Source organism: Bos taurus, chromosome 13 (assembly GCF_002263795.3).
Source record: "Bos taurus isolate L1 Dominette 01449 registration number 42190680 breed Hereford chromosome 13, ARS-UCD2.0, whole genome shotgun sequence".
In the NCBI taxonomy this organism is placed as follows: Eukaryota; Metazoa; Chordata; class Mammalia; order Artiodactyla; family Bovidae; genus Bos; species Bos taurus.
In genome coordinates, this window is record NC_037340.1 from 64,828,932 (window position 1) to 64,856,176 (window position 27,245).

At 50.5% G+C, this 27,245-nt stretch overlaps 3 protein-coding genes across 14 annotated transcripts in view; 1 reads left to right on the top strand and 2 right to left on the bottom strand.

Moving 5' to 3' along the window:
* FER1L4 (fer-1 like family member 4) overlaps positions 1-11,535 on the bottom strand; it is a 48,070-nt gene extending 36,535 nt beyond the window's left edge. The window contains 19 exon segments of the mRNA XM_003586815.6: positions 242-362; positions 457-634; positions 821-929; positions 1,310-1,671; positions 2,534-2,720; positions 2,806-2,909; positions 2,912-2,988; positions 3,109-3,268; positions 3,528-3,612; positions 3,692-3,754; positions 4,040-4,171; positions 4,288-4,348; positions 4,891-5,049; positions 5,313-5,354; positions 5,523-5,614; positions 7,201-7,300; positions 7,397-7,485; positions 7,852-7,907; positions 8,188-11,535. Of these exon segments, the coding sequence (XP_003586863.3) occupies positions 242-362; positions 457-634; positions 821-929; positions 1,310-1,671; positions 2,534-2,720; positions 2,806-2,909; positions 2,912-2,988; positions 3,109-3,268; positions 3,528-3,612; positions 3,692-3,754; positions 4,040-4,171; positions 4,288-4,348; positions 4,891-5,049; positions 5,313-5,354; positions 5,523-5,614; positions 7,201-7,300; positions 7,397-7,485; positions 7,852-7,907; positions 8,188-8,266 (2,256 nt within the window). The 5' untranslated portion in view covers positions 8,267-11,535.
* A 582-nt stretch (positions 11,536-12,117) lies between these two features.
* Positions 12,118-16,830, top strand: SPAG4 (sperm associated antigen 4). Of its 12 annotated transcripts, none has more exon segments than NM_001076507.2 (12): positions 12,118-12,579; positions 13,113-13,196; positions 13,525-13,591; positions 13,776-13,837; positions 14,072-14,115; positions 14,424-14,449; positions 14,578-14,686; positions 14,881-14,956; positions 15,102-15,217; positions 15,783-15,950; positions 16,453-16,542; positions 16,659-16,823. In NM_001076507.2, coding segments are annotated over 12 exon segments (1,302 nt in total). In that variant the 5' UTR covers positions 12,118-12,269; the 3' UTR covers positions 16,809-16,823.
* A 3,208-nt stretch (positions 16,831-20,038) lies between these two features.
* Positions 20,039-27,245, bottom strand: part of CPNE1 (copine 1) — a 35,913-nt gene continuing 28,706 nt past the window's right edge. Inside the window, exons 2-16 of the mRNA NM_001076940.1 lie at positions 26,736-26,864; positions 26,457-26,636; positions 26,238-26,312; positions 26,079-26,150; positions 25,853-25,933; positions 25,596-25,685; positions 25,396-25,482; positions 25,178-25,264; positions 25,025-25,084; positions 24,811-24,944; positions 24,653-24,707; positions 24,343-24,394; positions 20,956-21,089; positions 20,571-20,807; positions 20,039-20,360 (exon numbers count right to left, since the gene is read on the bottom strand). Of these exons, the coding sequence (NP_001070408.1) occupies positions 20,220-20,360; positions 20,571-20,807; positions 20,956-21,089; positions 24,343-24,394; positions 24,653-24,707; positions 24,811-24,944; positions 25,025-25,084; positions 25,178-25,264; positions 25,396-25,482; positions 25,596-25,685; positions 25,853-25,933; positions 26,079-26,150; positions 26,238-26,312; positions 26,457-26,636; positions 26,736-26,864 (1,614 nt within the window). The 3' untranslated portion in view covers positions 20,039-20,219. The remainder of the gene's footprint in view (positions 20,361-20,570; positions 20,808-20,955; positions 21,090-24,342; positions 24,395-24,652; positions 24,708-24,810; positions 24,945-25,024; positions 25,085-25,177; positions 25,265-25,395; positions 25,483-25,595; positions 25,686-25,852; positions 25,934-26,078; positions 26,151-26,237; positions 26,313-26,456; positions 26,637-26,735; positions 26,865-27,245) is intronic.

Genomic DNA, 27,245 nt, shown 5'->3' on the forward strand with positions numbered 1-27,245 from the left:
CTGGCTCCATGGCTGTGAGTCCAGGCCCCAGGAGCTCTACTCTTGTTCTTCCTGGGTCCAACGTTCTGAATTCCAGCCCTCCCACAGTTTCTGGCCTTCTCAGCTCTCCCGGAAGCTTGCACCTGATGAGGTGTTGGGTAACCCTGCTGCTTTACCCATCTGCCCCCCCTTCACAGGTCAGGGTGTCCGGAATGCCCCCTCTATCCTGGCCTCGCCCTGTGAGCACCTGCCTTGCTCTCACCAGCCTCTCGGCCACTCTCCGCACACAGTTACTGCTCTGCAGGCGCCACAAGTGATTCTCCCAGCGGCTCCACACGCACACACAAGGCTTGTGGTGACGTAGGGGCAAGCAGAAGTAAGGCCTGGGCACATGCAGAGGAGCAGAGTCTGTAACGGGCAGTCCTGGGCCGCTGGGAATCCCCCAACGCCTTCCTTCCAGCCACCGGGAGCACTCACCCACTGCCATCCATGGGCTCAGGCCGCTGAGCTGGGGTTCCCAGTTCCTCCTCCTCCTCCACTGGCCCGACTCCCATGTCTGACTCCAGCAGGAGCTGTTTCTCCCCTTCTGTGTCCTCTGCTTCCTCCCCCACCCTGGATCCTTGGCTCAACTGCTCCTTTCTGCGACCTGCATCACCTGCCGGGAGACACAAGGGTCAGTGGGCACCAGCCTGAGGGTTCCCTCCCTCAATCTTTGTCTCAGTAGTTAAGTCAGAGCCCACCCCTTACTGAAGGTCAACTGTTCCTTCCAGTGGCCTAAGTCTGGAACAAGAGTGACCACCCTCAAACCCACTGCCCTTAGGGCTTTGGTTAGGTCTCACACCGATGGAGATCTCAAAGCTGATGGGCTGGGCAGCCATGGCCGGGTCGATCATGGTGGCCTCGAAGAGCACAGCAAAGAGCAGGAAATCTTCACAGGGCGCCAGGGCATTCTGGAAAAGGTGGGTCAGGATGGAGTCAGCCCCCACCCTCCCAGTTTGCAGCCTGGACTATGCTTGGTCACAATGCCCACAGAAGGACATGCAATGAAGGCCTAGAAGATTCGCTGCTGGCGTCCTGCCTCCCTCTGCCCCTTGTTGTCCCAGTTCTTCGGACCTGGGACTTGGTTCTCTCTGGTTCATCTCTGAGTCGTCACCCTCCTCTTTCCCTGTGTGTAATATACATAGGGGCACATGTGTACACACAGTGCAGTCTTCACCCAGGTCACCAAGTTGAGACACCCCCCTGCCCCAGTGTTTAAAGCCTGGGAGCCGGGTACACACTCCAGAACTGAGAATGTGTACCCAGCCCCCTTACTAAACTTCAGCCCCACCTCTGGCAGCGGCAGCAATTCCTCCACTTCCACCTCCATGGCACTAGGAATCTCAGGCGCATCGACACTGGAGCTGGCATCCGGGTGCGGCTGTATCCCTGCAGGAATCTGGCCACGCCTGGCTTTCTTCTTCTTCTTTCCTGTGAGCTGAGACAACCTGGACACCTGTGGGGCCTGGGGAGGCTCGGGTTCAGCTCTCCCTTCCAACACTTCCATGGACACGGCCACCAGCAGTCGGCCTCGGAAACAAATGCCTTGGCCAACGCCTTCATTGAGATTCTGAAGACCATCCCGGAGACCCGTACTGGGGGGTGAGCCATAGAGAGGTACCCAGGCCGGGCCGAAGGTGGGGTTAAACCCTGCTGTGGGGAAATGAAGGGGACAAAAACAGTGTTTTGGAGGGAAGTGTGGAGCAGGTGGGTACTAGTCTATGCTAAGGAAGAGGGGTGTCAGATTGAACCTCTGGACCTCTGGAAGGAAAGCCTTCGAACAGTTAGGGCCCAAGAGCTAAGGACCAAGACCTGGGAGAACTATTTTTTAAAAACAACTATTATTTAGTCGTTTGCTTTTGGCTGCACTGGATCTTTGTTGCTGCCTACAGCCTTTCTCTAATTGCGGTGCTCTGGCTTCTCATTAGCGTAGCTTCTCTTCAGAGCACAGGCTCTAGGGCGTGGGCTTCAGTAGTTGTGGTGCACCGGCTTAGTTGCCCCGGGTATGCGGAATCTTCCCGGACCAGGGACTGAACCCGTGTCCCCTGCATTGGCAGGAGGATTCCCAACCACTGGACCACCAGGGAAGTGCCCTGGGAGCGGTTCGACAGGAAAGATGCCCTGGGGGCGGAGCCAAAGACCTGGAGGTGGAGTCAGCATTGGGGTGGAGCTACGGGTGACCCGGTAAGGGTCCGGAGTAAACGGTTAATGTGGTCAGGGCTTGTTTTCCTGCAGGTTAATCTGTAAGAAGAACTGGGCTGCAGGGATTACTGGATATTCAGCTGTAATTAGGATTCTTGTCAACAGAACCAAACCAAGTGTAGGGTCTGTAGTCTGCGGGCAACAAGTGGGACTGTGAAGGGAGGGGTCGGCTTGGAGCGATATAGTCACTTGGCATAGACCAGACTTTCTAAGCGGAGTTGGGTCGGGAGGATGGGGTTTGCCGTCGGGGGCGGGACCCTGGGCACACAGGGCCAGGGAGGAGGCGCGGCACGCGTCGGCAGGATGCACTTACCTGCGCGGCCGGAATGCGAGATCTGTGTCAGGTCCAGCACGTGCGTGGCCAGGGCCGCATCGACGAGGGGCGCGTCGTCCCGTAGCTGCAGACGAAGACCGCGCGTTAGCGGCGGGAAGAGCTCCACGAAGCTCAGCTGCTCGTTCCACTTGGGCGCAGTGGTCTCACTGCGTACCGAAGTCTCGCCCTGAGCATGCGGTGAAGACAGGCGGCGAGCGGTCTGTGCGGATCCCGGCCTGGGCCTCCGCTGAATGGGGACGGGAGGGACTTACCTGCTGCCCCAGGAAAGACACCCTCACGTAGGGGTCCACGGGGACGCGCTGGTCCAGCAGGGCATGGGCCAGGCTGCCCAGCAGCCCGGGGCGCAGCGCCGGAAGCCCTCCGCGCGGTACACGCGCACTCGCAGGCGCGCCCACGGCCTCTCCGCTGGCACCCAACGCGGCAGCAACAGGTTCCTAGGGGAGCCGGGCGCTGAGGGGCCCAGAAGCCCTAGGCTCGGCCCCTTGCCTTTTCCGCATCCAGGAAGCCTCGCCCGGTCCTACTCTTCCCCCTCCCCACTCTCCACCCCAGCTCACTTCTCGATGTTCGAACTGTGGCCAGGGTCCGGGGGTGGCAGTGGAGGGGGCAGGTCCCCGCGCGCCCTCACGGACAAAGTGACCTTGACGAAGCCTTTGGTCCCGGCGCGGGTGTCCCGGGGGTCGTGCAGTGGGGCCCATTTCTGATAGAAGTGGCCATCTGGGGACAGAGGAGCGGGCCCAGGGGTCAGGGGGCCCGGCGGGATGCGCAGGGTGGTTGTGGAGGCTGGGATTAGAATGCTGGACAATAGCCGGGGTTCAAGTCTGGCTCAGGAGGGAGGAGCAGGAGTACATGCCAGTCAGACGTCGAAAGAGATAGCTGTCTTACAAGTTAGTACTCTGGGCTCGGTGGCCAGCGGGTCTGCTTCCTTTGTCCACGCAGAGGAGTCTCAATGACAGGGGCAGGGGGTGTTCAGTACCTGGCTGTTCGAAGATCATGCCCAGGTCCATCCTGAAGGTGCCGATCCGAGTGGCCATAAAGGGAAGGGTCTGCGAATGAAAAGCCTGGGGAAAGGTGGCTTTAGACTGGATCTTCGGCATCTCTCCTTTTCTGACGGCAACCTCTCACCCCTAACCCTCTCACCGTGATCTCCAGGAGCAAGTTCTGGAGGTGAAGCCGGGTCTCGTGAAATTCAAACAAGAAGTACTGGGTTAAAGTGGGGAAGCAAGAGAATTGACAGCAGGTTATACGTGAAGGGTTCACACCCTCTGGCCCCTAGCCCTTGTAAAGAGAACGCCCTGTTTCCCCCTTCCCCACTCCACCCCAATTCGGTGACCATACCCCTTTGAACCCTTTCCAGCACCGAGCGCTTGGCCCCAGGCCAGCCAATAGGCTCATTTCCCCAGCCCCAGGCCACGTCCCCTCGGCTCACAGTTCTTCCCCTGGGTCCCGCCCACTCTCTCAGGCTCCTCCTTCCCTGGTTGTGCCCACCTCATTGTAGAAGGGGCAATTGGTGCCGCGCTGCGTGGCGGTCTTTCGGCGTTGCTCTCCAACGCGCACGGCCACATAAGGGTTAATGTTGACTCCCACCAGCTTCTGGGCCTCCAGCACCGTGACCCCGACCTGAAGGGTGAGGAAGGAAGAGGAAAGGAAGCCAACCTGCCATGGTTTGAGGGAAGAACGTGTGTGGAGAGCTGATGGTACTCCCCAAGGGTTTGGGCCTGGAGGGAGAGCCGTACCTGGAAGTCCTGGGCCCTGGACACCTGGAAAGGATCCCCGCGGGCCAGGCCCCGAGCTCGGCTGCAGAGAGGGGTTAGGGTCAGCTCTCACTTCACTTCCTCCCCCTCTGTACACACACTCTTGCTTGGTTGGTGCTGAGATTTCTCCCCCTAAACTTTGGTTTCTAAGTCCTTGCAGTCTTGTCTGGCCGCCATCTCAACTCTACACTCAGAATTCGACTCATTTCTGGAGCCCTAAAACCGTTTGTTCATTCAACAAAGACTGATGGTGCGCCTGCTATATGCAGGCGCCTAGAACCAACTCTGTTCTAGGCACTGGAACACTGCAGAGAACAAAAGAGGTTAAACTCCTTGCCCTCATCAAGCTGGCATCACCTTCATGGGTTCCAGAAGCCATGTGTGAGTCAGTGTAACTGTCTGAATGTGGCAGTGTCTATGCCGAAGAGTGAATGACCCTTGACCCCAGGATATCCACTCCCCACCCATACCCTTGGAACCCTGTGTTTGTGAGGGTGGACAGGCATGGGCCTGCAGGTATGAGCAGGTGAGGTTGACAGACACACTGGTAGGCTGTGGGAGCAGGTGTGCAGGGCTACAAGTTACCTTTGGAGTGGGCTGAACACGACGCCAGAAAGCTCCACATCAGGCTCATCATCCAGCTCCAGCGCCAGCTCATCGTCCTCATCGTCCTGCTGACCTGCTCCTCGAGCTAGCCTGCGGCCCAGTGCCACTGCCCGCCGCTCCAGCTGGGCCTCCCCAGGTCTGACAGGAAAGGCCCTCCAGGAACATGTCTGGGACCTCTCACCCATCTCTGGACACCCATCTCTGATGTCCCTGACTCTAGGACCCATCTCTGACTCTGAACCTGAGAGCCCTCTAATTCCAGAATTGACCCCTTATTCTAGGACTGACTTCTCACCCTGGAATTGGTCCAGTACTGATCCCAGACCCAGGAACTGACCTCATATCACTGGGTCCCAATCCCAAGACTGACCCTGTAACCCAGGTCATCCCCACATACTTACTCCAGCTCCTGGAAGCCCACGTTGGGGATGATCAGCTCTGAGCTGGGAGAAAGAGGAATGACAGGAGAGGGCCAGGTCTGACTACAGAGTTACAAACTGGGCAGCATGGGTCCAAGAGTCATCACATCCAGCAGATCCACAGGGGAACTGGTTACCATTGTCCTTTACTGAGGCCTGCCTGGGTCTTGCTTAGGTGGGTGGGAGGTTTACCTGTCCCGAATGGGTGCTCCAAAGTCCTCTTGTGCCCAGACTCCAGTTGCAACCTCTGGAGGCTGGTACTTCAGGTCAAGTTCTACCTGGACCTAAAACCAGATCCACAGTGGGCCTCAGGCTACTGAGGCTACCCTGAGGCTAGGAAAACCCCAAAGACAGTGCCTTTTTCTCTATCTATAAACAGAGACCCTCCTGGCCTCATCTGTGGTGACTTTGGTTCCTCTCTGATCATTACTAGTAGTGGGTGAAAGTGTGAAAGTGTTAGTCACTCAGTTGTGTCTGACTCTTTGTGACCCCATGGACTTATGGACTGTAGCTTGCCACGCTCCTCTGTCCATGGGATTTCCCAGGCAAGAATATTGGAGTGGGTAGCCATTCTCTTCTCCCAGGATCTTCCTGACCTGGGGGCAAAACCCAGGTCTCCCACACTGCAGGCAGATTCTTTAGCATCTGAGTCACCAGGGAAGCCCCAAATAATAGTGACTACTCATAAGCTATTAAGAACTTACCAAGCGCAAGTAACTTCTTGAAGGGGCCCAACACAACTCCAAAATAATCTCATTGCTCTTGGAAATACACTAACGTGCCTTCACAGCTCTGCATGGTCTGGGCCCTGCCAAACTTTCCAGCCGCATCTGTTAGGGGATCTGCTTTGCCCTGCACCCCAGTTACGCTATCTCAGGGTGCTGGGCTTTTGAATATGCTGGTTCTTCCGCCTGGAACAGTCTCTCCTCCCATGTATTTAACTCCTATCATATCTTTCAATTCTAAGCTCAAACACTACTTCCTCAGGGAGCCTTTTCTGAACCCTATATAGGTCACGTCTCTCCGTTATACATTCTTCCAGCCCCCTATCTGCTATTTTATAACATCCTTCACAGGCATTTTTACATTCATTTTTGTGAATATTCTTTTTTAACTCTTTTTTTCTTTTTTTTTTTTACTGTGCCAGGTCTTCATTGCAGCTCACAGGATCTTTAGTTGCAGCATCTGAACATTTCGTTACAGCTTGTGGGATCTTGTTCCCTGACCAGGGATCAAACTCCAGCCGCCTGCATTGGGAGCATGGAATCTTAGCCATGGGACTACCAGAGAAGTCCCTGAATATTTGTTTAATGTTTGCCTCTCTCTGTAGATATGGAGTTCTAAGAGGGCAAGTCCTTATCTGGCTTTGCTCACCACTCAATCCTCATTGCTTAGAACTGCACTTGCTTGTAATTGGAGCATAACAAATGACGGCAGGCTGAGTGAAAAGCTTGACATTTTGTAGGACTCCACATAAGGTAAGTGAGGAAACTGCCTAGAGAAGCTGAATAACTTGGCTAAGGTCTCAGATGGGAAGTGGAGGACTTGAGATTTGAACCCAAGTTCACTTCTATGAGGCTATGCTGACTCCCCATGAAACACCAGAAAAATCCATCCAGGCTCATCTTTGCCTCCCTACAAGGACTGCGCCTGGTGCAGGGTCATGGGGCGAGAACTTCTTATCTTCTCCCCTTGCCACACCCCTGGCCCTCAGAGCTGAACCTGATTCTTGGCCCCCAGAGCTGTAATCCAAGACACCCTGACTCGGGGGCCGTGTTACCACTCCTGTCTCAGTCTGAATTTTCCTCTCTGAGAAATGGAACCCACTTCTAGAGGGACCCTCAGGCTCTGGGGGGCTGGCAGAACTCACTGGAGACACACGCAGATTCTTGTCCACTAAGGCCTCCCGCAGCACCAAATGCCCGGCAGTCTGTAGCTGCTGCAGGGAGATCACAAGTGTCCCCAGAGACCTGGGGGTGCGGCACGAAATAAAAGAATGACCCAGGAGAATGGCCCCAAGGCCCCCTCTACCCCGTTTGCATCCTTGGTTCCCCAGGCCTACTCACCTGGGGCTGAACACACAGCTACAACTGACCATCTGAACAGACAGACACTCCCCAGCCAGAGGAGCCCCATAGTGTGGCCAACGGAAGAGCTGGGAATAGGAAGAACCTTGTAACACCCAATGCTGGGCTGACACTGACCCCCAATCCATAGCCTATTCCCAAACCTGAAATAGGAGCCAACAAATTGAGAGCTAACTCCACGGCTGATCTCCTAAACCAGGAACCAGTCCTCCCCAATTAGGGCTGATCTGGGGCTAACTATCAATCAAGAACTAATCTCCTCAGTCTTGATCCTGACTTGTCCCATGCTGAGTCTAACCTCCAGAGCATTAGACAACCCCACCTCCTGAAACTGTACCACCTCTCCAAATTCAGGAATAAGCCTCCCAGCCCAAGGATGGACTCAGATGGGGTACAGACAAGCTTTTCCCCATCCAGAACCCAACCCCACTCACCTCACCTATATCTGCTTCTCGACCACAGTGAATTCTCCTTGTTTTCTGGGTAAAACCTACTCAGAATTGAATCTAGTCATTTATCACCTCCTCCCCCTACACACACACAAATCATCTCTCCATCCACTCTTGGCCCAGAGTCCAAACTCCCTGGACTCACCCTCAAAGAGCCATAGAAGATACGGAGGGAGGGAGGCAGAGAGATGGACACATTGGGTTCAAGGACAAAGGAGACAAACTGTAGAGATGCCCAGAGATGAAGTGGGGGACCTGCGGATAGGAGGGGCCAGAGCTTCCCGTATCTAAAAATTCTCAGAGCATCCCTGCAGACCTCACCTCGAAAGCTGAGCCTCACTTGTCGGTCGTGGGTGCCTGGCAGCCCTGTTAGTCGCCGCACACACACAGTCAGAGCCATTGTCCCAGGGCAATGCCTCTCCCCGCCTGCCCTCCTGCCCACCTGAATCGCCTTTGACTCACTGGACTCACCCAGCAGGTTCAGCAATCCCTGCCCTTTAGTCAAACACAAAATCAGCAGGCCTGGGGGTCAGTAGGGAGGGAGTGAAAGAACAGAAAGATAGGGGTAAGTAAGGTCCCTGTGGTCAATTTAGTCCTCTTTGCCTTCCCCAGCTTCAGCCTCTGTCCTGCATCCTTATTGGCAGGGGCAGATGCGACCAGGTGGGGATGGAGGCAAGGGGAGAGGGCTGGACCCAGTCTGGCCTCTGCTAGCCTGTGAGGACTCAAGGACATGGGGCCTCATGTTGTTCCCTGTTCACCTCTCAGTCAAACAAATTAAAACATTAAAAAAAAAAGAAAAGTAAATCCCCTAGCCCCCAACATTAGCATGTAGGCACTCAACATATTTTTTGAATTAATGACTGAACGTGTGTCCCTAGCTTGCATATAGCAGGTATTCAAAACTCTTCTTCTTTTTTTTAAGATTTATTTAGCTATTTATTTTTATTTTTTGGCTGTCATGGGTCTTTGCTGCTGCACGCAGCAAAGTAGTTGTGGCACATGGGCTTAGTTGCTCCACAGCATGTGGGATCTTCCCCAACCAGGGATAGAGCATATGTCCCCTGCATTGCAAGGCAGATTAACCACTGGACCGCCAGGGAAGTCCCAGAACATTTCTTAACCAATATCTTTGGGTTTACTGGTGGGACCATAGATGGTCTCCAGGGAGTGTGCAAACACTTGAAATTGTCTAAAATTTTGAGCATGTGTGCATTTTTCTGGACATAGTCCTCCTAGGTTAGGTTATTAATCCTGAAACAGATGTGAAGTACTTTGAATGAATGAAGGAATGACTGTGTCTCACAGTCTGAACCCATGAGTGACGGTAACTCTGTGTTGAGTGCATCTCAGGGCCATCGGTGACACTGCCTGTATACAGAACACATGCTGTGTCACTCTTGGCGGAGGCGGGGAGGAGGTGCCACCACAGAGGTGATTCAGGCATTTCTTCCAAATCGCTTCACGGACTCCAACACCAAACAAAGCCTAGATCCCCATCAGAGCGGGAGAGGGTCAGGGCTACACTACTCAGGGGAGGGAGGCCAAAGGGGCTTCCTTGAGGAGCGACTGCTTAAATTGGGCTTTGAGGACAGCAGTTCAGCAGAGAAGGGCATGCAGGAAGTGGGAAGGAATGCCGGGCATGTTCCAGGACCTATGATTTGTTCAGTATGGCCAGAGTACAAGGAATGTATCAGGCGGCAGCAGCAGATAAGAGGAGGCAGTCAGAGGAGCTGGGTCTTGCTGGTTCCTTGAACCAGAGGTGGTCACTTCCTGTGCTTCGGCTGCTCCATCTCAGCACAGATTTCCCCTGCTGTCCTAAGGCAAAGTGGCAGAAAGTGAAAAAGCAGTCGCCCTACGATACATCTTGCTATTGGATGTTTAAAATAAATCTGAATGAAGCACAGACGCTCACAGACAGTTCAAGGCTATGGAGGCTTTATGCTGAGTTTGTAGTTCTTGGGGAAGGAGCTTGCGGTGCCAGTCTTGCAGCTCTGGGTGCAAGATGCCTTTGTAACAGCTCACTGGGAATGCTATCTTTGCTTTTTGCCTTTTTTGTGAGAGTGAAAATCTTCGGGTTTCTTTTGGTCAGCAAAAACCAGTACTAAAATAGGTCTTTTGTAAAAAGCAAGGGATAACTGTACTGAGAGAGAGTCTCATTCTGCCTATTCCCCAGGTGTAACATGCTCAAATGAGTTTTTGGGCCTATACAATACCAGACAAGAGGCATGGGTGAGTCTATTCCTAAACAAGGTTACACCTCAAAGCTCTCAGACATTGAGGGCTTCATCTCCCCATTTGACAGATAGAGACACTGGGACCCAAAGGAGGGTGGAAAGGGGTCCAGAATTATTAGGTGTCACTGCTTTGGTCTTGTCTTCCCTCCCTCCCTTGAGCTCTGTGGCATCTAGTCAAGCAAGGTATTTTTGCTTTGTTTTTTTTTTTTTTTTTCTTTTTTAAAATTTATTTTATTATTATTTTTTGGCTGGATGGGGTCTTAGTTGCAGCACACCAGATCTTTCACTGCAGTTTGTGGGCTTCTCTCTAGTTGGGGTGAGCGGGCTCTGTAGTTGCAGAGTGTAGGTTTAGTTGCCCCACGGCATGTGGGATCTTAGTTCCCTAACCAGGGATTGAACCCATCTCCCCTGCATTGGAAGGTGGATTCTTAACCACTGGGCCACCATGGAAGTCCCTCAAGTGAGTTATTGATGCCTCTGGAAGCTAACACAGGTGGCTCCTCTTTGGGTTGAAACACACCGTGGCAGGTTCCCTGGGCCTCGACCCTTTAAGAACTCCTACATCCACGTCCTAACATTCCAACAAAAATAGGATGTGGTGGAAAGAATACTAAACTCCAGGGCAAGGTTTTGGAATTCCAACTGCTGTCACTTATTGTGTGTGTGGTTTCCAGAAAATCCTTTCTCCTCTCTGGGCCTGGTTGCCCACTGTGTAATATGCACGGGATGAACTGCACTGCTTTTCAAAGTGTGGTCAGGATCATATGTGCTTGTTAAAAATGCACATTCTTGCTCCCACCCTAGAAATGCTAACGTAGTATCTTAAGGTGTGGCTGGGACCTAAATTTTCAGAAGCCACTCTGGTACTATTCTGCTGCACAGCAGGAATTTGGGAACATCTGGTCTCTTGTGACTAAGTGTGATTCCTTTCTGTTCTAGGTGACTCAGATGGTCTGAGTGTCTGTATGGAGATTGTTGTTGTTCAGTCACCCAGTCGTGTCTGACTCTTTGCAACCCCATGGACTGCAGCACGCCAGACCTCCATGTCCCTCACCATCTCCCGAAGTTTGCCAAGTTCTTGTCCATTGCATTGGTGATGCCATCCAGCCATCTCATCCTCTGACGCCCTCTTCTCCTTCTGCCCTCAATCTTTCCCAGCATCAGGGACTTTTCCAATGAGACGGCTGTTCGAATCAGATGACCAAAATACTTCAGCTTCAGCGTCAGTTTTTCCAACAAGTATTTAGGGTTGATTTCCCTTAAGATTGACTGGTTTGATCTCCTTGCTGTCCTAGGGACTGTCAGGAGTCTTCAGCATCACAGTTTGAAGGTATCAATTGTATAAAAAAACAAAAAGATATGGTGATTGAGGGGTACTGAATTTCCCAAAGACCCCTGGTGAATATGGGTCCAGAAGAGATCACAGATCCCTGAGGTCAGAGTTCTCTGGCCTGATGACTAGGATGAGAGAAGGAGGAGCCTGAAGTGTTTTTAGAGCAAAAGAGACTAAAAAGACTGTATTGAGAAGTGCCACATGGGGGTGAGCCCTTGCCCCTTCTTAACATCTGTTCCTTCATAGATACATGAGTACCTACCACATGCTACATTCCATGGGGTCACAAAGAGTCAGACACCACTGAGCGACTGATCGACACTACATGCTAGATAGAAACTATCTATCGCGGTGCTGAAAGATACAGTAGTGAACACAACAAAAATCTCTGCCTTCATAAACTTACTGCTCTACTGGGAGTGACACGTAATGAAGAATGAAATAAAATACCTAAGTGCTAAGGGGAAAAACAAAGCAGGAAGGGGGACAGAAACTCTTTCATGTTAAGCAGTAGTTTTAGACAGGGTGTTTTGGAAAATGCTGTAATGTCATTGCTTGCTTTAACTTGGGAAAGAATAAGGGAGACTGCCAAGGCTCCCAGGGACGTCACGACTGGCTCTGTGACGCCGGCCAGGGCGTTCCTCGGAGACGGTGGTCTCCTCTATGAAGTCAGCAGCCAGGCCCAGTTACAAAGGAGAGGGTTGCGGCAGGCCACGGGGCCCACCGGCTGCACGCAGGGTTGAGGGGTCCGGGCGGCGCGCACCAGCTGGAGGGCTGAGGGCCTTGGAGGCCACGACGGTGCCTTTGGCGTCGGAAGGCCACAGCCCCGGGTCAGGATGCGGCGAAGCCCTCGCCCGGGTTCAGCCGCGTCCCAGCACAAGCACACGCCTAACTTCTACAGCGACAACAGCAACAGCTCTGTGAGCGTCACCTCGGGGGACAGCTGCGGGCACCGGTCAGCTGGGCCGGGGCCCGGGGAGCCCGAGGGCAGACGAGCCCGGGGCTCGAGCTGCGGTGAGCCCGCCTTGAGCGCTGGAGTGCCCGGAGGAACCACATGGGCTGGAAGCTCTCGGCAGAAGCCGGCGCCTCGGAGCCACAATGGGCAGACCGCCTGTGGCGCGGCAACCGTGAGGGGCGGGGCCTCGGGTGCGGGCGGGGTCGAACCCGGGTGAGCGGAGGGAAGGGCTGGGACCTAGAGGGTGGGGTTTGGCGCGGAAGTGGGATAAAACTATCTGGGCACCACCTAGGGGGCGGGGCCTGAAGGGGGAAAAAAGAGTAGGCAATGAATAAGAGGGTCTTGGTGAGGTGGATGGTCCTGGGAAGGGGCGTGGAAAAGCTTGTGATTGGGCACCGCCTAGGAGGCGTGGCCTCGGTTGTTAGCTTCAGCGGCTACCAGGCAAATAGGGCCGCATCAAGACCTAAAGCTGGGGGCGGCACCACTGTTTGCGGGTTGGGACAACGACTAGACTGAGCTTCCCGGGGTGGTGGGGGGTGGGGGTGGCCTCAGAGTGCTGCAGGACCCCAGGGTTGTGGATTCTGTGCGACCAAAACCTGTGAGGCTGCCCTGCTTCTGGGCTAAGAGAACCTGCAGCCAGGTCCTGAGGAAACAGTGGGCCTGCGGTGCACAAGGCCCCAATGGAGCCCTTGGGCTCCCACAGAACTGGCTGGCTCTCCCGCAGTCTCTGAGGAGCAGCTCGACCTTCTCCCGACTCTGGATCTGAGGCAGGAGATGCCTTCCCCGCAAGTGTCCAAGAGCTTCCTGAGTACGGGTCAAGCCAGCCCAGATCCCCTCTGACTCCTCTGGCTCCCTTCTCCGAACTCCATTTCTCACCTCTGAAGCCCTGTTTTCAGTTCTGAGCCCCCGGCCCATGTCTGATTGTCTAGCCCCTTCCCAGAGCCCGACCCACCTTCTCCAAGAATGAGAATCCATTTTCCTTCTCCCCACCTAAGTCTCCTAGCCCACCCCTCTCTTCCTGAGTCCACTTCCTAGGTTTTTCTGAACCTCCAACACCACTCTGTGAGCTCCTCCCCCACCATCTCTTTCCCTCCCTAAGCCTAGTTCCTTCCCTGAGCCCCCTTTCTTCTTCTCAGGCCTACTCTTCCAGGTGCTGAGCGTGTTGTTATCCCTGGTAGGAGACGTGCTGGTCAGTGTGTACAGGTCAGAGGGAGGGAAGGGGGAGCCCCAGGGGCTGCTCTTTGGAGGGGGTGGGGAGCAGGGCCAGACCCAGCTGAGGCTTGAGCCGATTCATACCTGTGTTCACAGGAGCTGGGTCTAGGACCCTGGGGTGGGGGCTGGGGATTCTCTGGGGTCTCCCAGCCTCAGCCTCCCTTCGGTTCCTCAGGGAGGTCTGTTCCATCCGCTTCCTGCTCACGGCTGTGTCACTGCTGAGCCTCTTTCTGGCAGGTGAGAGGGTGATCAGTTCCCGGGGCCCCAGCCCTGGAAGCTCTGAAGCCAAACCAGGTACACTTTCCTTCAGCCCACTCAGTCCCTTCAGAGGCTCACAGTTCTTCACACTCCCCTTCAGAGCCTTCCCTCCTCAGACTGAGCTCCTTCAAGCCTCTTTGCCCCCACTGTCCCCTTTTCGACTGAGAAACCTCCTCCCTTCCCTTCCCCTGAGACCACTCCTTCTTTCTCCAGCACTCTGGTGGGGACTCCTATACCTCGCCCCTCCTTTGGAAAATGTGAGTCGGGGAAACTGTCCTGGGTTTGGATGGTTGGCAGGCTATAAACCTGGAGGTTGTGGGGAGTCCCCTGGGCCACTGGGGAGGGGGACAGTGCCGGAGGCTATCACCCTAAGGAAAGGCTGGCTATAAACAGGAGATTTCTGGGGGATTGTGCGCAGAGGTGCTTGAGGGTCTGTCTTGGAGAGATGCTGGAAGATCAGGAAAAAGGGGTAGGCAGTCCTCAGAGAGAAGGCCTTTTGTATCTGGCCACTCCCACTCTGAGGTGGGAGCTAAGCATTGCTGTTTTTTGTCCCTCCCTCCAATAGGAACCTAAGGAGATGCTGACTCTAAGGTGAAAGAGGGCACTGGGGTGGGGAATTGGGGGCCTCAAAGGTGCTTCTGTTGGGGGTGGGGAGATCCTACGGAAAGTGGCCAGGGGGACAGGGAGCCAACTGCAGCGTGCCAACCTTCTGCCTGCAGCGAATACCACGAGCGCGTGCGCTCCCAGGGGCAGCAGCTGCAGCAGCTCCAGGCTGAACTGGTTAAACTCCACAAGGAGATGTCCAGCGTTCGCGCCGCCAACAGCGAGGTGAGTCCCGCAGACGCAGCCTGCCCTCAGAACCCGGTCCAGGAGCTCGGCAGCTGGGAACCGTGCTCCCTCCGCCCTGAGTCTTAAGGCCCTCCTGAGTGTTAAGGCCCGAACCAGAGCCCCGGAGAACTCCGCCCCAGTATAAAACCTGCCCGCAAGCCCGCCCCTCCAGGCTCCGCCCTCTCTCTTTTCAGAGAGTGGCCCAACTCGTATTCCAGAGGCTGAGTGAGGACTTTGTGCAGAAACCCGACTATGCGCTGAGTTCTGTCGGTAAGACCCAGGGAGGGACTGAGACTCAGAGACGCAGACAGAACTATGCACAAGATCGGCCCAGACAGACCGACCTCAGACGGACACTGCCTTTGCTGTGGGTCTGGCCTGAGAGCCCCTGACTAGTTGCTTCTTCCTGCTCTAGGAGCCTCCATCGACCTAGAGAAGACATCCCAGGACTATGAGGATGCGAACACTGCCTACTTCTGGAATCGCTTCAGCTTCTGGAACTACGCAAGACCGCCCACGGTTATCCTGGAGGTGGGCCTGGAACGCAGATCCCAAAAAGGAACCAGGGGCGGATTCTGGAGAAAGGATCCCACAGCTTCCTGGGGTTGGACCTGACTTAGCTGAGGGCGTGGCACCAGGGAGACCCTGCTGGGCATAATTTGGCCGCCCGGAGGCGGAGGCGGGCCTGGCTTGCCTGGGGTGAGACTCTGGGTGAGGTGGAGGACAACATAATACTGGAGAGACCTGGCAGTGCTTCCTGGTGGCTCAGACGGTGAGGAATCTGCCTGCAATGCTGAGTTCGATCCCTGCATCAGGAAGATCCCATGGAGAAGGGAATGGCTACCCATTCCAGTTTTCTTGCCTGGAGAGTTCCATGGACAGAGGAGCCTGGCGGGCTACTCCATGGGGTCACAAAGAGTCGGACACGACTGAGCAACTAACACTTTCTGGCACTGCTAGGGACTGGAGTCCTGGGTGGGCCCTTGATAGGGTCAAACTGATGGAGGGGCCTACCAGTACAAATGCCCGGGAGGGTGGGGAAGGGCCACAGTTGCTCAGTCCTGTGGTTCTGAAGATCTATCCACCCCCACTGCAGCCAGACGTGTTCCCTGGAAATTGCTGGGCTTTTGAAGGCGACCAGGGCCAGGTGGTGATCCGGTTGCCGGGTCGTGTGCAGCTGAGCGACATCACTCTGCAGCATCCACCGCCCACTGTGGCACACACCCGGGGAGCTAACAGCGCCCCCCGTGACTTTGCAGTCTATGTAAGTGGGGCTGAGGCCAAGGAGGTGGGGGATTTTCCTACAGAGCACAAGGCAGGCATGAAAACTGGGGCTACTGAGTCTTTGCTTGCTCATCCATAAATGGAGATACTACCACTTGCCTCTCAGGGTTGCCATAGGTCTTAAATAACCATACCATACTCAAATATCGGTTATGGTTTATTGAGTCCTTAATCTGTTTTGAGTACTTTACATGGATTATATATCCTTGCATCCACACAACCTATGAAGTGCTATCTCCCCCCTTCATTGATGAGAAAAAGTAATTCTCAGATAGGGGAGGTAACTTGCCCAAGGTCACACAGCTAACAAGTGGTCAGGCTTAAATTTGCAACTTGATTTCTTTGAGCCCAGATTCCACACTCTATCATCCTAACACTGAAAAATAAATGAGAGTGTGCATACAACTACTGAACACAAAGTAGGTTCTCAACACCTCCACTTCCACCTGTCTCTGTTCCTCCACTCATTCTTCACTTATCAGGGCCTCCAAGTTGACGGCGAGACTGAGGTCTTCTTGGGGAAATTTACCTTTGACGTGGAGAAATCTGAGATTCAGACTTTCCACCTACAGGTATGTTGGTCTCTGGGAGGTGAAGGGTCTAAGAGAATGGGACAGTAAGGGAAGATAAGGGAGGAAGGCAGCCCCTTGGGAGAGCAGACACTGGCATCATCCATTTTTCTCTCCAGAATGACCCCCCAGCTGCCTTTCCCAAGGTGAAGATCCAGATTCTAAGCAACTGGGGCCACCCTCGTTTCACATGCTTGTATCGAGTCCGAGCCCATGGTATTCGAACCTCAGAGGGGGCAGGGGACAGTGCCACAGGGGGCGCCCATTAAACATGCTGATTGTTGGAGTAGAGTGGAAGTCTGCTGAAAGAAGCTGATCAGTGCTGGGAGGTCTGTTGTGGGCAGGGAGGCTGGCACTCTAGTTGCCTTTGGTACATAAATGTGGTGGGGGGCGTCTATCAAAGTGCCTTCTTGGAGAAGCCCAGATCAGTACAGCAGCAGCAGTAGTGTGTGTGGAGTGTTTACCATGCACCTAAGATAGTACTCTGGATGTTACATGCCTTTTCTAACTAATCTTCACAACCACAGAGGGAGAAACCGCTCAGATCAGGAAAGTTGCAAGGTCACACAGCTAGTGAAGACCTGAGCCACAGTGGGACCCTGAGCCTACCTTTCTCTGCTGCTGCTGCTGCTAAGTCGCTTCAGTCGTGTCCGACTCTGTGCGACCCCATAGACGGAAGCCCACCAGGCTCCCCCGTCCCTGGGATTCTCCAGGCAAGAACACTGGAGTGGGCTGCCATTTCCTTCTCCAATGCATGCAAGTGAAAAGTGAAAGTGAAGTCGCTCAGTCACGTCTGACTCTTAGCTACCCTGTGGACTGCAGCCTACCAGGCTTTGCCATCCATGGGATTTTCCAGGCAAGAGTGGGGTGCCATGGCCTTCTCCGACCTTTCTCTGGAGGTTGCCTTCTTGCAGAGCCACCAGTCGGCATGAAGCTGTGCTGTGCCCCTCACTTTTCACCCCAACTCTTGCTAGGTGCAGGTGGAGGCAGAACCTTCCCTTTTTTCAGGTAAAATCCTAGGGAGACTTGAGAACCTGTAGGGGGCATTTGAGTCAGAAATGATGCAGGCCTGATTGTCCCTACTCAGGCTGTTTTCACTAAAACTTGAGTGTTCAACTATGCTAGGAACAGTACAGGTGGTAGAGTGTTGACCAGTCCCTGCCCTCCAGGAGCCTGACAGGGAACAGAAGACGCTCCAGAAAATGGGACCATTCATTTATTGATCCAAGAACTCTTCATTCCAAGGGTCAAGAGTAGAATTGGAGGGAAAAAGATGGAGGAGACGGACATCAAAGGATTAATGAGTTCTACCTGGGCAGAGGGCTCGAAAAGGGGAAGAAGTGTCAAAGAAACACATGCAACATCTTGACTGTTAGGATCCTTTCCCGTGTGTTCATGTTTTGGAAGAATCTACAGACTATCAACAGTGCTGTACCTCTAGGAAGTGGAATGCAAGAGTATGTGTGAGGATGGAACATGTATCCCTTTAAGTTTGGGGATTATTACTTTTGTAATTTGAAGACAGAGGGAAAAGAATCTATTGAGTACTCTTAAAAGTCTCAAGTTTTCTAACTAATGAACTAATACAACTTTTCTGGAGGGGGCATTTTCACAATAGGTGCTGAAAAGTCTTAACTTTTTTATACTTTTTAATCACAGCAATTCCATTTCTAAGAATGGATCCAAAGGATACACAGATATAATCTAAGTTACTACTTTAAGGATGTCGAACACACTATTGTTTATAAAGGAAAAAATGGAAATAGTATCTAAGAAGATAAAGTACACTATAAAAATAATATGTAGCCAATAGAAATGGTAATATAAGAGACTGTTTAATGTCATGAAAAGTAAGTAATAATACATGGATAATTTTTTAAAAACCAAGCTAGGTTACATACACAAACATACATACACAAAAGCAAGCTAGGCTGACATAACATAAAATTTTTAAATTTCCATATCAAAAGAGTTACATAGACCAAAAGACACTATAACTGAAAAGATAATAGCCTGGGAGGAAATATTTTTGACATGTATAAGAGATAAAGATTTGCTGAATAACTATAACAATAAAGCTATTCATAAGAGATACAATTGAAAAGTAAACATATAAAATGATACCCAGCCTTTGTAATTCAATAAATTCAACTAAAACTGAGGGTTTTTTTTGCCTGTCATATTAATGAAATGGGTAAAAAACTGTTATGAAATGCAATTTACAGTATCTATTAAAATATTACGTATTCATATCTTTTGATGGAACATTTTCACTTGTAGGAATAAAATTTTCAGAAATATTACTATATAAACGCACAGATAAATGTATTAGGATATTCCTTACAGCATTGTTTGTTGTAATGGAAGAAAACCAGAAGGGACCCAAATCTTGATAAATTAGGGATTGGCTAAGTAAGCTATCACTCCAGTACTCTTGCCTGGAAAATCCCATGGATGGAGGAGCCTGGTAGGCTGCAGTCCGTGGGGTTGCTAAGAGTTGGACACGACTGAGCGACTTCACTTTCACGCATTCGAGAAGGAAATGGCAACCCACTCCAGTATTCTTGCCTGGAGAATCCCAGGGATGGGGGAGCCTGGTGGGCTGCTGTCTATAGGGTTGCACAGAGTCGGACACGACTGAAGCGACTTAGCAGCAGCAGCAGCAGCAAGTAAGCTATAATACACTCATACACAGAGTAATCTATAGGCATTAAAAAGAATGAAGTCAGTAATAAGTTCTAATGGGTAAAATACCCAAAATACAATAAAACAAAGTGCAAACAGTGTAGTAATTTAGAGAAAAAAATTTGTCAGACGTAGGAAATAACACCCTGCCCGTTATCTATCTCATACATGTGAAATCATTTTGTACTAACTAGCATACATTTAAAACACAGTTAAGGCATACAAAAATAGTACATACAGTATGGTCCCAATTCTGTAAAAAAACATGCATCACTGTAAATACGTATAAAGTATTAAAAAATATGCACCAAATATTTTAATGGGACACGGGAGTTTGGGTGGTATTTTTCCCTATAATGAATATACATATTAATTTTCTAGTAAGAAAAAGAATAGCTAATAAAAAAAGTGAGGCTTGTAGCCTATTTTTAGAACTAGAACCACCACTGCTCCACCTTCCAAGGAGTCAGGCATAGCCCTTGATCCCCTCCCCTAACACTTTCCACCTTGTCTGTGTTCCCAGCTCAGCTCTGCTCTGACGCAGGTTGGGCTAGGTGTTTGGCTTATACTCAGTCTTTTCTGACGCAGGTTAGGCTAGGTGTTTGGCTTATACTCAGTCTTTGCATTTTCCAAAACAGAGTCAGTGTCTCTAGATATCTGGCAGGGAATACCCAATTTCTTTGAGTGGGGGCTATTATGTCAGAGGACTCCTTCACTCCAACAACCCCTAAAGTCAACAAGTAAGTTCAGAGAGGAGAACTAACCATGGCTAATAGCAGATTCCCACCTAAAACACAGAGTAGTAGCAAAGGAGTGGGTTTCATCTTTATTGAATGAGGGATTCCAGGGGCAAGCAGGTGAGATCGAGGGCAGCAACAGCAGGATTAAGTATAAAAGTATAAAACCTAAGTACAAGCACGAGGGAATGTGTGTTCAGGGCTGGGGACCTTAACATGGGACTGAGAAATGGCCACGGTCGACCCCTTCAAGGGAATCTAAGCCTGGGGGGCCTGTGCAGGGCCCTTGGCTGCAGGTGGAGGTGGCTTGAATGGGGCCCAACCTTGGGCCCTGAAGTAGGAGACCAGTTGCGTGGGTACTTCTGCAAGTACAGTCTGCGCCAGTGCCTCTCGAGGGGCCTGCCAGGAGAAGAGGGGCAAGTTCAGTGATGGGCCATAACGGCTTCATTTGTACAAGGTCTACATTTCACACCCAAGAAAGGATACAGAATCCAAAACCTAACCCTGCCCCAGGCTCAGGTGAAGGGATAAGTATCCCCACACACATCAGGGAGAGGTGGAAGGCTGAACTCCCAGCTCTGTTCTGTCCCCAAGCTTGCCCCTACTCACATTCTGGAAACGCCGGTAGGGCACAAACTGCACTATGTCACGAGCGGCTGCCTCCCCGGAGCGTGTGTGCAGGGGTCCACCATCAGCGTCCAGCTGCTCCATGGCCTCGAAGTCAGCACAACCCACACCCACTATGATCACTGACATGGGCAGGTAGGAAGCACGAACCACAGCCTCACGTGTGGCCTCCACATCTGTCACAGCACCATCAGTCAGCAGCAACAGCACGAAGTATTGCTAAAAGCAAGTCCATTCATATATTGAGGCAGACCCTCTAAACATCCCAGCTACACATTCCCACACTGACAAGAAGTCTCTTGTTAAATAGTCCTCAAGGGAGCACCCCCCCTCCCCTTCCTCGCCCACTACATCCCATAACCCTCACCGAAGCATTCCTCTGATTTGCAGCCTGGGCTGCAAACCTAGCCACATGGTTGATGATGGGTGCAAAGTTGGTGGGACCAAAGAGCCGAACTTGGGGCAGGGCCTGGCGGTAGGCATCCACAATGCCCTGGATGCCTAGAGAAGCAAGGCAAAAAATACCATAAGACACTGGGCCTCTTGGGGTTCTGCCAGCCCTGACGACACTTGATCCTGGCCATGGAGATTTGGGAACTTGGGTGCATTTCATTCACTCGCCCCTGTAACCCAAGGTTCTTAACCTTACCCTACAGATGAAAAAATTAGGGCCAAAGAGAGGAAGGGCACGTGCCCTGAACCACAGCTTGAATTAAAATCCAGATTGGGGGAATCCCCTGAACAAATGCAGGAGAGTTGAGCATCAAATTATAATGCACCTAATGAATAATAACCCATTTTATAAAATAAGAATCCACAGAGATATAATAGACAAGGAAAAGCTCTTAATGTAGAAGAAATTATAGAATCATTTGACAATCAGAGATAATTGATTAAGGCAAGGATCATCAATGGATGCCAAAAGGTAAAAATTGATGAGTGATTGGATATTTATATAGTCTTAAAGCATCCTCCCAAAGGATGATGATTATTAGTTAAAAAACAAACAAACAAACAAAAAAAACAGGCCCACTCACCCACAGTCAATTAACAAAGGAGGCAAAAACATACAACGGATAAAAGACAGTCTCTTCACCAAGTGGTGCTGGAAAAGCTCAACTGCCACAAGTAAACGAATGAAGTTAGAACACTCCCTCATACCATATGTAAAAATAAACTCTAAATGGCCTAAAGACTTAAATATAAAACATGACACCATAAAACTAAAAAGGAATATAGGCAAAACATTTCTCAAGGAAATAGGAATAAAAGCAAAACTAAACAAATGGGACTTAATCAAACTTACAAGCTTCAGTACAGCAAAGGAAACTATAAACAAGACGACAAACTACAGACTGTGAAAAAATGTTTGGAAATGATGTGATCAACAAGGGCTTAAATTCCAAAATATACAAATAGCTCATTCAACAAAACCCAAATAATCCAATCAAAAAGTGGGCAAAAGACCTAAATAGACAAATCTTCAAAGAAGATACAGATGGCCAGTAGTCACATGAAAAGATGCTCAACATTGGTAATTATTAGAGAAATGCAGGGAATTTCCTGACGGTCCAGTGGTTAGGACTCTGCTTCCACTGCAGGGGGCACATGTTTGATCCCTGGTAAGGAACTAGGATTCTGCATGCTGTGTGGCATGGCCCCCCACAAGTGAAGAGCTGCAAATCAAAATTACAGTAAGGTATCCCCTCACACCAGTCAGAAGGGCCATCATTAAAAAATTTACAAGTAACAAATGCTGGAAAGATGTGGAAGAAAGGGAATTCTACACTATTAGTGGGAATGTAAAATTGGTGCGGCCACTAGGGAAACAGTATGGAGGCTCCTTAAAAACCTAAAAATATAGTTGCCAAATGATCCAGCAATCCCACTCCTGGGCATATATTTGAAGAAAACACTAATTCAAAAAGATACATACACCCCAATGTTCATAGCAGCATTATTTACAGTTGCCAAGACATGGAAGCATCCTAGATGTCCATCAACAGATGAAGAAAGCTGTGGTATATGAATAAAGCTGTCTACGAAACAGAAACAGAACCACAGAGAGATACACTAGTGGTTGCCAAGCGGGAAGGTGTTGCGGGAGGGATGCGAGTGGGAGGTTGGGGTTAGCAGATTTAAGCTTTTATATACAGAATGGATAAACAAGTCCTACTATATAACAGTACTGATTACTATATTAAATATCTTATGATAAACCATAATGGAAAAGAGTATTAAAAAAGAATATATATATAACTGAATCACTTTGGTATACAGCAGAAATTAACACATTATAAATCAACTATACTTCAATTAAAAAATACTAAAATAAAAAATAGATTCAAATAATTTTGAGAAAGATAATGTGTCTTAACTGTTTCTTTAAAAAAACAAAGAATTCCCTGGTGGTCCAGCGGTTAGGAATCCACACTTCCACTGCAGGGTGCCTGGGTATGATCCATAGAAACTAAGTTCCCGCATGCTGCATGGCACGACCAAAAAAGAGAATATTTTTTAAACTAAAAATGAATAAAAATTAGTTAAATATGTGTGTGTGTGTGTGTGTGTGTGTATAAAGGAATGAGATATTGCCATTTGCAGCACCATGGATGGACCTAGCGATTAGCACACTAAGTAATCCAGAAAGACAAATGCCATAGGATGTGTGGTATTTAGAATCTAAAATATGATACATATGAGCCTGTATACAAAACAGAAACAGACAAAGAAAACAAATTTATGGTTAACAAAGAGGAAAGAGCGTAGTGGAGTGGTAAATTAGGAGTCTGAGATCAGCAGATACAAATTACTATATATAAAATAAACAAGGTCCTCCTTTATAACACAGGGAACTATATTCAATATCCTGTAATAAATGATAATGGAAAAGAATATGTTTATATATATAAACTGAATCATTCTGCTGTACATTAGGAACTAATACAACATTGTACATAAACTATCCTTCAATTAAAAATGTTTAAAATTACATATAAAGAAAAAAACTGTACTTGTATAGAAGAGAAACCTGGTAGATTCCGCCTCAACCAAATGATCAAAGTTAATAAGACTGGTAAGAGGAGAAATCAACATGTGCCTCCGGAACATACAGCATGGCTTCTGTGGTATTCCCGCCAAAAATGCGTAACTTGAATCTAACTATGAGGAAATAGGTAAACCCAAACTGAAGGACATTCTACATATTAACTGACCTGTAATCTTAATAAAAATCAGATTAGATCAAGTCAAGTTTTCAACTTCAGCTTGTTTACATGCGGGTGGCTAGGGAAACATGGGGTTTGGTCCTCTCTAGACAAAAGAACCTGGGGCAAAAAGTACCCTGAATAGAGCTGCAAGGAGGCACCAATGCTTCTACTGATGCCCAAGTAAGTACCTGTGAGCCTCTAGGCAAAGATAATAATGATAATATAACAGCTACCATAGTTTAGAGAGCACTTATGATGTACCAGGATTACTGCTTCAAGCTTTATATGCATTTTCTTAAAATATTCAATATCCTATAATATTTCTTACTATGAAGCCAAAGCACACAGAAGCTAAGCAACTGGCCCCAAGTCACATGATTATCAAGTGGCAGGATGAAGATTTGACTCCAGAGGCCTAGTTGTAAAATCCACTACTCTAGACAATGGAGTCAGGTGTCTGTCTCCCCACCCTCATTCTCCCTTGCCCACACGAACTTGGCAGAGATTGGACAGATACACCTTATGCTGGAGGATGGGGGGCTTACCTGCACAAAAGGGGTTACTGGGGTTGAAGTTCAAAGCAAATTCATGGGAAACCTGAGGGCAAGAATAGAACTGAGGTAATGAGGTTCTTTCCCCATGACCACTTGTGTGCTAAGAAAAAGGGCACTAGGATATGTACAAAGTGTTATTTAGGAGGTATTCAGTCCTGAGCATCTGTTGTATACATGTCTGTACGGATGACTCCCTGCAATTCCACATAAAGCTGGGTGCCAAGTAGCAAGTTTACCACATCCCCCCTGATCAGGACCATGAAACCAAAAACAGGAGCAGTGGAGGGGAGAAAACACTCACCTGCCAGTCAGGGGGTACCTGGGCCCCAAATCCAAATGCTGGGAACAGCTTGTCCCTGTGAGAAGACAGCAAAGGAGGGAAGAGGCAGTGAGAGGACCACAAGCCCAGAGCTAACAGCGTCTGCAGGGAGCGGCGAGGAGTAAGACAAAGCTGCTTACGAGTCATAGTCCTGAACCACACTGCCCACGCTCCACAGTGCTGTAAGGTACTCATTGACCCCTGTTGGGCTCAGGTAGTGCAGAGAATCAGGTGAGGAAGGGTCTCCGTTGGAGCCTGTGAAGTCCACGCCCACCTGCGGGGAGGGGAGGAGCAGAGTTGAAGGCCATCTTCGAGCCTCAGATCTGTCTTCTTGCCCCTGATGAAGCAACTTACAGTGAAGTTGATTTGACAGCCTCCCATCACATAGTCCAGGAATGAATGTTCTGTTTCTACCTGTAGTTGAAACCAGGGTTATAGCTGGAGTGAAGGGATTGGGGTCATGGAGCTTAGGAGTCAAAGGCTGGGTCACATGGGCTACTGTCTCACCTGACACATCTTGACACAGATAGTTCCAGAGTTCTTGTAACTTTTCTTTTTCTGCTGTTTCTCAGGATGAATGCATTCAAACTCAGCCTGGTAAGGAAAGAAAAATTAGAGTAGAAAACTTCCAGAGCCTCAGCCAGGATGGGAGCTGCCGTGCATTCCCTCTATTCCTGAGGCTGCAGTCCCTAAGTCCACCTCAATATCCCTGAGCCAGCACTCACTGGGGCTGCCTGCAGCTGAGCCAAGCTGGTGTGGAAGGTACCAATGAGGTCATGTGAACCATCACTGTCATAATCGGAGCATCGCACCTAGGAGGGAAGGCGTGTGTGTATGTAAAGACCAGGAGGCGGGTGGCAGGTGAGAATACATCCCTCCCTAGACTCTGCCCCTGCTCAGTCCATTCAGAAGGCAAGCTCCTCACCTGGATGGGTGTACTGGCATCTCCCCCACAGAAATGTTGAAGGGGAACAGAGAACCGTTTCCAAGTAGGATTCAGGTTGTTCTTGATGACCTGAGGGTGGAGTACAAAGCTTCCAGTGAGTGCTGAGTTGGCCTGTGGGGAGCTGCCATCCTTCCCTAGCCATAAGCAGGCTCCTCCCTGTGCTCCAAATCTTGGTAGTCACAAACCCCAGGAGATTCTCTCCTGCTCCATCACACCCAATCCCAGGGGGCTCACACCTCTGATCTGTATGCCAGGTGCCATTTCCCATCACCCTGACGGAAAAACTCCAAGAACGGATCCGATTTTCCCAGGAAGTCCTGTCAATGTCACAGAGACCCTAGTTATAAGACTCAGGCAGACAAACACTATGAAAGACCTCTATCCCCTCCCACCCTCCCACCTCCAGTACACCACCCCTGTCTGCTTAATTCTTGAACCCCCAGGGCCTCCTTCCATACACACCTTCTTATCCAGGTTTCTGGCTTCCACCTCCATGGTCACTACACGATTATCTTTCAACTCCTGAGCTGAGACCTAGGTAGGGGAGGCAGGAGACTGTATCGTCTCATGAATTCCTCCTCACTGATATGAGCACACTCCCCCACCAAACCCCAGTCTTACCGTGATGGTCCCCCGCCCAGCAGGCTTTCCAGGCTTCAGCATCAAGGGCAGAGTTAGCATCCGACTGGATACAATCTAGGGCAGGGGATGGGCGAACAAGATCTCAGACAAGGTTAGGTCCTGTTGACCCCCACCTCCAAGTTCTAGGCTTTCTGGGTTATTTCATAGGGCTCTGACTCAACCTGTGTCTGAAGGATTCTAATCCTTGGACCTACATACCTGTCCCAGGGAACACTCAGCTCCTCCTAGGAAGTCATCGTCCCCCAGCTCAGGTGTCTTGTTGTCTATGTCATAGATGCCAAATCGGAGCTTTTGGACTGTTTCAAAGTGGTACTCCAGCTGTAGAGTCTTGGAGAACTCAGGGCTCGAGCAGTTCTGTACTCGCTCAGTCCGGCCAAGCTGTGGGCAAGAAGCCAATAAACATTACAGTCATGTACCTTCCACCCTCAAACAGTCCTAGCATCCCTCCACGACTTTAACCCCCATAGTCCTTCTCACCTCAGTCCAGTTACCCCCTCCCACATCCTGCAAAAGGACACAGAGTGGGTCAGACTTGGAGCCGATGTCCTTGTCGATGAGGTGGTCACATGAAACAGACAGCTGAACCAAGGTCACACAGTGGGCCATCTGGGGGCGGGGGCGGGGAGGGGGGGTCGGAAAAGACACAAATTAGCCACCGAGGACCCTTTTCCACCTTTCCCTGACTGTAGGTCCCAACTTGTAAAGCCAGTCAGCTTTAGCCAGGCAAGGCTGAGCCTGTGTCTATCCCCATGACACCTAAGGAAAAGACGGCCCTATAGGTTCCAAACTCCTCCAATCCCCTTGGGTAGGCTCAATGGGATGGGAGATGGCGATTACAGCCAACCCTGATCCAAGAAAATTACGGTAAAATGCACAAACAGTGTACTGGCCTCCATCAACAACTCTGGCCCGAAACTAGTCCTCAGCCCCAAATTGGGTCCTAATCCCAGAGACCAATCAATCTCACTCTGATGCCTTTACTGGCCT